This window comes from Lagenorhynchus albirostris, chromosome X (genome assembly GCF_949774975.1).
Source record: "Lagenorhynchus albirostris chromosome X, mLagAlb1.1, whole genome shotgun sequence".
Lineage (NCBI taxonomy): Eukaryota > Metazoa > Chordata > Mammalia > Artiodactyla > Delphinidae > Lagenorhynchus > Lagenorhynchus albirostris.
The window spans coordinates 39,047,319-39,055,631 of record NC_083116.1 but is presented as its reverse complement, the minus strand read 5'-3'; the positions used below and the strand labels follow the sequence as shown (position 1 = coordinate 39,055,631).

At 51.4% G+C, this 8,313-nt stretch overlaps 1 protein-coding gene across 1 annotated transcript; it reads right to left on the bottom strand.

The window, feature by feature from the left end:
* Positions 1-2,507: 2,507 nt before the first annotated feature.
* On the bottom strand, positions 2,508-5,063 carry RIPPLY1 (ripply transcriptional repressor 1). The gene is made up of 4 exons (XM_060137290.1): positions 4,921-5,063; positions 3,974-4,049; positions 3,292-3,356; positions 2,508-2,754 (listed from the first exon to the last, which is right to left on the bottom strand). The coding sequence occupies exons 1-4, from the start codon at positions 5,061-5,063 to the stop codon at positions 2,508-2,510; spliced, it is 531 nt and encodes a 176-aa protein (XP_059993273.1).
* Positions 5,064-8,313: the final 3,250 nt, after the last annotated feature.

Genomic DNA, 8,313 nt, shown 5'->3' with positions numbered 1-8,313 from the left:
ATCCCGCCACCCAAGGTAGGAATTCTGTGTCTCCCATTGTGGCTCCGGCCAGGGCAGCTCCATCTTTATTTGGTTGGTATGTTGGCTTTCTGCATTCAATTCAAAAGAAGGGTGTTCCTGCTGAAGCACAAAAAATAAGTTGAAGCCACATTTGGCCTCTGTTTCTTTTTTTGTTTGTTTAATGGGGGACAAACACTACAAAGATGCTGTGACTGGTAAACCATCAAATGGTGCCAAGGAGCTCAGGTGGAGATGACCGATAAATCAGTCGTTAGTTGAACAAAAACCAGTCATTAGCTGACTCTAGCCTACTAATTCATTTCTGTTATAAAATTAATAATAACCACTACTACAACTATGATTACTATGAATACTACCACTTATTATTTGCTTTTACTATGTGCCAGGAGTTGTGCTAATTACTTTGCATATATTATCTCACTGAATCCTTCCAACAACCCTGAGAGGAAGTATCATGACTTTCCCCATTTTACAGATGAGGAGACGGGTTCAGAGTGGATAAGTAACTTGCCCAAGGTCATACAGCTAGCACATGGTAAATTCCACTTTACCTGCAAGCAGAAACAGAATGGCCTAAAGGAATGAAAGCGATCAAAGGTCAACTGCCTGGCAGCCTTAATTAAGGAACAAGGTTAAATTCTGACCAATAGGTGGCACCAGTGTGTGAGTTTGGTGGCCTGTTTAAGGCTGTGTCCAATTCAGGGAAGTCCCAGTGAGGGCTCAGAACTGAAGCAGCCTGTCTTAAGCTGAGAGAGGAGAGAGAGAGAGATGGCCAGCGTTTCGCTACTGAATCAGATAATGCTACCCTGTCCTGTCCGTAGCTCAGCAAAGATACGGGAAGCCAGCAAGTGGGGGGACAGAGCTCGTTCTACCAAGAACTGCTTTAGGAAGACCTGAGAATCTTTTTCCTTCAACATTTCCTGGGCACCTCCCTTGTGCCAGGCAGTGTGCTGTGCAAAGAAGTCTCGTAGGGATATCAAACACAGTCCCATCTTACTGCACAGAAAGGGAGGTAGATGCTATGGTAGATGAGGTACTGAATGATGGGGACACCCAGCCTGGGCTTGGGGGTCTGGGGAGGTTTCTCACAGGAGACGTGTCTGAGCTAGTCCTGTTGCATGCATGAGAGCTTATCAGATACAAAAGTGGAAAAGCATTCCAGACAGAGGATTAAAGCCACAGAGGGATTATAAAGCATGACACATTCAAAGACAGGCAGCATGAGCTTCCAGTGTTGAGATAGGAATCTGAAGAGATAGGCAAGAACCAGGTAATTGAAAGGCCTAGAATATCAAGTTGAGGACTTGATTTGTGAATGTCTGAGTAGAGAAGCTATGGATTCTCAAGAGGACCTGTGATTTAAAAAAAAAAAAGTCCAACTGTTGGTGAGGCAATGAAAAGCCATGATAGGGCTTTAAGGAGGGGGCACAACATGGTCTGATCTGGTGGCCAGTGTAGAGGATGAATTGCAGAGGGAAAAGGAAGGCTGATTGGGGCAGGGGTGGGCCTGAGGGCCTGAGCTGTGGCAGATACCAAGGGACTTGAGAAGGTAAACTTGATAGGACTTAGTAGCCTCCCAAGGCCCCTCCCCACAGGCACAGGCTCATAACCAAGGCTGCACCTCTCACCTCTTCTCCCAGCCCCAGCCCTGCTTCCGACATTTAAGCTGCCCTCTGGGGGCCTTTTTGTTCCCTTTCCAAGCTGTCTTTGAGGTTTAATCAAGCCTGATTGCACAAGCTGACGAAGAGGGCCTGGCTCCATGTTGGGCCTCCCGCGGTACATTCCCATGAAGAAGGATCTGTCAACTGACCTCAGGTAGAGCAATGAAGTGGCCTTGAGCTGGTGTCTGACCCTCTCCCCATGGGTTCACAACGCGGGCAGAGTTCAGTTAAGAAATCAGTCCAGTTCCAGGAAAAAAGGTAAACATCATCTAGTTTATTTTTCTCCTGATTCATCTCATGCCAACACACAGACCCCAGTAGACAAGGGCCAAAAGGGGGGAGGTCCCCAAAACAAGTTGAGTTTTTCGATGTCCCCTTCCTTTCCTGCAAGTTCCATCAGAAAGGCACCCCAGCTGTGCTTGCATCTGGTGTTGGTATCGTATCCGTGGAGGTGAAGCCAGAAGTCAGGCTTTCCATGGGGAGACAGGAGTATGTGGCCACGTAGAAGGCTGGGGAGTCAAAAAGCCCTGAAGAGTGACGGTTCCCCTCTGTGTGGCAATGCTCTGTCCTCATCTGCTCCCTGGGGGCTTCAGAAAGCAAGTCTTCCTTCCCCTAGGCTTCCTAGGACGCTCTCACTGGCAACACAACAGCAGCCCAGTGAGATGCCAGAGGCCTGGGCTCGCAGGCCTGTTGAGTATAGCCAGGGTGAGCCGGTGTCTTGAGGACCCAACTTTCAATCCAGAGAGCTGTGCCTGGAGATTCCTGGCTAATCGATGCCCTGAAGCCTTGCCAGGCATACCGGACCCCAATTAGACTCTGACTGGCTCAGTTGGGACAGGTCAGGAGCAGGGAGGGAGAGGGAGCTGAGGCCCTGTGCGGCGCTGGCCCTGGCGCCTTCACACACCCTTCTGGCCCTTTTTCATCTGCTTCCTCCTCCTCTTCTTTGTCCTCCTCCTCCTCGCTGGCTGAGTCCTCATAGAGGTTGATGGTTGCCTGGACAGGGAAGTTCTGCAGTAAAATCTCCCCATCGCTGTACAGGTAGTCAAAGGAACGGGATTTAGGCCAGAAGAGCCTGTGGACAGAGAAGAAACACGGCCCCCACTTAGGGCGCATATGTGCAGAGGGGTCAGTAGGGCCAAGAAGGAAGCCAGCCCGTAAACCCCTTCTACCTGCAGTAATGGGATGAGAGGGAAAAGAAGAAAGGGTGCTTTGTAACAGAACCTTCTGGATTGTTACAAAATGGCTCCAGACAGGAAGGTCCATAGCTCATAGCTGTGGGGAGCCCCAGCCCCGGCATGTATCAGTCCTGACACTGATCCCACCGCCCACCTCTGAAGGCCTCCAGCCAAGCATTCTCTAGCCCTGTGTCCTCCATCTCCTACTAAGGCTTTCTTCACTGACCCCTCCATAGGGGCTTAGGGGTCATTGACAATGACCCCAGGGAAGGCAACCTTGGCCAAGTCCCTTAACCTCTCTGGGCTTCTGTTTCCTGGTCTATGAAATAGTGATCATAGCAGTGCCTCCCTCCTCCTGCCTCACAGGGCTGTTGTGAGGATTCAAAGGGCGAATGGATCTATGTCAAGTTCCAAGTCTGGTGCCAGAAGCTTACCTGACAGGGTGATGGAACTCAGAGTCAACCTTGGTGACCTCGGCACCTGTTGCCCCACCGGCAGCCTGTCCAAAGCAAAAGCTAGCATGTGGCTCAAAGTGCATGGCCAGATAACTGCCTCTTCCGTATCAGGGGTCAGCAACCTGTAGGTAAGATGGTCTAGAAGAGACCTCAGACATCTCTGGGGTCCAGTCCCCACCCCCCCAGTAAGGGGGTCTGTCCTGGTTCTAGTTGAACAACAAGTGGACAGAGTCCGGGGGGTTGTTTGCTTTCCTGCTCCTGTTCTAACACCTGTTTGGAGACCGTCCAGGGGACAGAGTCCTACTGGAGCAGACAAGACGCAGGGGCGGAGTGGAGGTGGGCGAGAGCACCGGGGTTGGGTGCCAGGAGACCGGGACGCTAGTACCAGCTGCACCGCGGACGTGCTGTGGAGCCTGCCCTCATCCCTCCCGCACTCTGGACCTCAGGCTCTTCATCTTCTAAATTACCCAGAAACCTCAGCTCCGCCTTCCTCCCAGAGCTGTTGTGGGAATCAAAAGTGGGCAAGGCTGGGAAGGTGCTTTCCGGGGACTGCAGCCCTGGACAGAGGTCGGGGGCTCTCTGGGAAGGGTGACCAGTTCAGCGTGCCTGAACGTGGTCATGTGTGTGTGCACGAACACGTGGAACAGGGGCTCAAACTCACCAAATCCACAGGTTTCCTCACCTGCCTTGGGAGGTCATTTGTAGAGGAGAGCCAGGGTCTCCAAAGACAAACTCCTCTAGGACAAAGGGGAGAGATCAGCTGGTGGAGGGAGAAGAGACGGGGCTCCCTGAGATAACAAAAGAGGCCTGCCAAAAACGTGGCTCGGACTCCATCTCCTTCAGGAAGCATTTCTTAAGGACCCTGAGTCCAGGTCAGGACAGATGCCCCTCCTCTCTGCTTCCACAGTGTTATCACACTGTTCGGTGATTATCTGTTTACTCGCCTTAGAGCTTCTTAAGGGCAGATTTATGTTCAATCATATCTGAATCCCCAACACCTAGCGTAATGCCTGGTACACGGTAGGTGTTTCTGTAAATGTTTGGTGAACGGTAAATGTTTGGAGGAATGAATGAGGGGTGGGTGAAAACTATCTTGCCCCTGCTCCAGGAAGTAGAGCTCACAGTTCTACCCTCTTCCTGGGCTGGGGAAAGGGCCCAAAAATATTTCTGGGTCCACTGCTTCCCCACTACCTTTTCCTGCCAAAGGTAGGAAAAGAGCAAATGGAAATCTTATGGGGTTGTCAGGAAAGAGATGGTCCTTCAGTCACAGACCTCTGGGGACTTTGGTCCTCTTTCCCCTCTCTGCAGCCTAGGTCATGTTCAACCCACATTTCATGGCAGTCTCCCCCTTTGCCCCTCGGTGGACTGGGCGACTTGGCCCATGAGGGCCTGGCTGCTTGGCTTTCAGCTTTGGCAATGCCCACTGTCCCCAAGTCCCCTCCTGCCAGCCGGAAGGATTAGTGACGTGAAGAGCCAGTTGAGATATTGGTGCCTGAGATGGGGAGGGGGCACAGAGAACAGGGGTGCCCTGGACATCTCATTTCCTTTCCTCTCCCAGGAACCCCACTAAGACTGAGTTCAAATTGCCAAGGGCCAAGTTCCACTTACCGTTCACTTCTGTCTACTTCTTGTCTAGAGGAGAGAAGGGGCGATGGGTTTCCCAGGCCAGGGAGCGCCAGGGGGCCTTGTGCTAGGGCTGGGGCTGAGGCCGGGGCCAGGGCTGGGGCTGGGGCGCGAGCAGCAGGGTCCATCCTTAGGGTGTCACGGCCAGGCAGGCTGTGGGGTCCTCCTATTTCTCAGAATCTCCCGCACTCTTTTGGCTTTTCCTGGGAGACCCTTTTATAAGGCCTGCCTGGGCTCATAAATTATTCAGGGCCGTGCAAGGATGGGCTCCCTGACGGGTAGGGGAGGGGAGGGGAATGAAGATTTAGGAAAAGGGGCGCAGGGAGGGAGAACTGTGTCGCTGGGTGTGAAATCTCTCCCAGTTGAGTAAACAGAGAGTCAGTGGGGGGCAAGGGGTTCTCTTTACCTCCAAGTCAGAAAGGAAAACACAAAAGGGGCAAATCGCACACCGTTTGTGCGAATTCCCCAGGCAGTAGCAAGGCCTGAGGGGTGGGGAGGGAAGGAGGGAAGCTCGTTAGAAACCACAGAAAGTTCTCAGGTGCAGAGGGCAGGGTAGACAGGCCTTTAGCAAAGCTGGTTCCCAGTGAGAAGGCACAGCTGATCCGGCTAAGGCGAGTGAGGGACTCATGTTATTTCAGCTCAGACCCCAAATGGAGTTGCCAGGTGGACCTGATACGGGGTGACTTCCATTAAGCATATCACCGGGGTTAAGGAAAAAAAGGAGGTTGTGGGTAGGACGGGTCCGGATGCCTGCGGTGGGGGGGAGGTGAACCTCAAGTCTTCTTTCCACGCCCTCCTGTTTACTGGTCAGTTCTTTTGCAAAAGTGCCTAAATCCCCTCTCCAGCCTCAGCAGGAACGGAGCGCGGGTGGCATTTCTAGGGTTTGCAGGTCAGAATCCGGATCTCAGAGCTCAGCTTCCAGTCGGGGCGCCAGGGTGCAAAGCTGCTGACCATCCCTGGCCCCGGGGCCTTGGCTCCCTCACGTGTGAGAGAAGGATGCGAGCCCAGTGGTCCCAAAGGGCACCATCAGCCTGAACGCTCTGCGACGGGGGCTGGATAAATGGGTACTGACCCCGGGCAAGCCCAGCCGCTGAGCCACGGTCTCGGCCTCGGCCAGTCTTCTGGGTCTTTGCCAAAAAGTTTGCAGTTACAACTACTGGCAGGTTCCTTATGCATTAGAGGTCCGAAATATGCCTCCTAACCTCAGTGTCGAGCACCGGCGCGGATTTATTTAGCTTCTTGGATATTCGTCACAGCCGGGTGTGTAATCGTCAAAAATTAGAGACCGCCTCAATGTCCAATAATAGGAAACCGGTTACGTTAATTAGAGGAAGTCCTTGTAACCGGGTACTAAGCAGGCACTCACAACCATGTTCTGGGAGGTATAATTATCGACACAGAATGTAAAAAAAAAAAAAAAAATCAGGTGCTAGAATAGTATGAATAATTTGATTCAAGGGCTCTTCTTTTCTCTGTTCACCTACCCACTACCTTCACCCCACTTCAAATTCCAGCCCCACTGTGTTCTTTGCAGCAAAGGAAAATTGGAAACAAGCCAAATGTCTCACTTTAGAAAGCTGGTTAAATAAATCATTGAACGGTTATACAATTTTATATTAAAATTGGCTTGGTAGAAGATTGGGAAAAAGTTAATATATTGAAGAGTGAAAAAAAGAAACCTGTACAATATGACTTAGAGGATGATCCTGTTTTGGTAAGAAAAAAAAAATGTGTAGCATATACAGGAAAAAAAAAAGAGAGAGAGACTGGTTAGAAGAAAGGAGAAAGTTACAGTGGTCATTCCGGGGAGTGAGATTATGGTAGAATTTTACTTCCTTCTTTAGGCTTTTCTGAGTGTTTCTAAAAGTTCTGCAAGCCCTGGTACTCCTTGGGTAATAAAAAGTAAAGACACATAAAAATAAAAAGAAAGAAAGAAAGAGATGCTTATCCACAGAGGAGAGAAAACTCCTGGGAAAATGACAGCCATTTTCAAATATCTGAGGATTAGACTGCAATGAGATTACACTTGTTCTGTGTGACTTCAAAGGTAGGGCTGAGGCCCATGGGTAGAAGCTACAGGGAGACACATTTTGGCTCAGTCAAAGGAAAACTTTGCAACAGTCCAGCCAACACCTAAACCAGAGAGCTGGCACTGTACTGGCCCTCAATAAACAGAGCTTTATTATATGCGGCGAAATGAGTGGAGTCTTGGGCTGGGCTAAGCTCTCTGTCCCTGAATTGTATAAGTGCAGGCTGGATCGCGGATCCTGGATCCTGGAGTGGAAAATCTAGAGGGTGGGGCAGGAGATAGTGAGCAGGGCTGCTGGGGAGCCCGAGTTTCTGTTAGTCTCCGAGGGTTCTTGCTAAATTTGCCTCCAGAAGATGAAAATGTGCTTGTATTGTGTCAATACAATGGTTCAGATGAGCGCCTGAGAGGGAACCAGGTTGAAGAGACTGGGCTGGAAGGAGATGGCATGTGAAGGAGAAAGAAGCAGACCTATTGTCACACCCGGGGATCTTTTTGATCTCTAGGTGGCCATGGACTCTGAAAATGGGCAGGAGCGGGGACAGAATGGGAGATGAGGTAGCTATTCCTCCAGAGCCCAGGGCTCATTCCCAACCAACCGTGAACTTGTGTTTATTCAGCCAGTCTTTCATGATCGGGGCTATCCAGCCCCTTCATTCCCCTGAGCAGCAATCCTCGGAGTTCCCCCCTCACGCCAACTCTCTCATCCTTTCCCAGAGCCCAGGTAGCCTTCAGGCCTGTGTTCATGGATCGTTCTTCTCCCTACACAGCTGCTCTGTCTTAACTACCTCCTAAGAATTACCTCCGTCTCATTCAGCTTGTGGGAGATGAAACCACTGGACCCTCTTGGGGGCCTCTCCCCAGCCTGAAGGATTTAAGGCCTACAAGGGTTGCTGGGCAAAAATGGGAGCCTGGTGTTCTCCATTGTCCTCAGCACGCAACAGGAGTGAGGTGGGCAGCAAGGGGGCAGGAAAGGTCTGGGACCACCAAAATGAAGCACTTCCTGTCAGGGCAATTACGATCCTACCTCTGTTTCCCCTAACAGCCCTACAGTGCCTCTGGGTTTTGTCGGTGATGGCTTTGCCGGAGCATCGAGAGGGCTGGGTACCTCCTCTGGGCCAGACGCTGCTGGGCATTGCCAGGCAAGAGAATGGTCTAGGAAGAGGAGCGGACACTGCCTCAAGGTTCTGACAGCCTAGGGAGGGAGACAAGACCTAGGGAGGGGGGAAGACTTGGTCAACCTCAGCCGGGCCTGGTACCCCTCCGCCACCCTGAAGCATGTTCCCTTGTCGACTCCCCAGCTCCAGTCTCCACATTCCCTGGGCCACGTTCCAAACTCCCTTCAGCTCCTA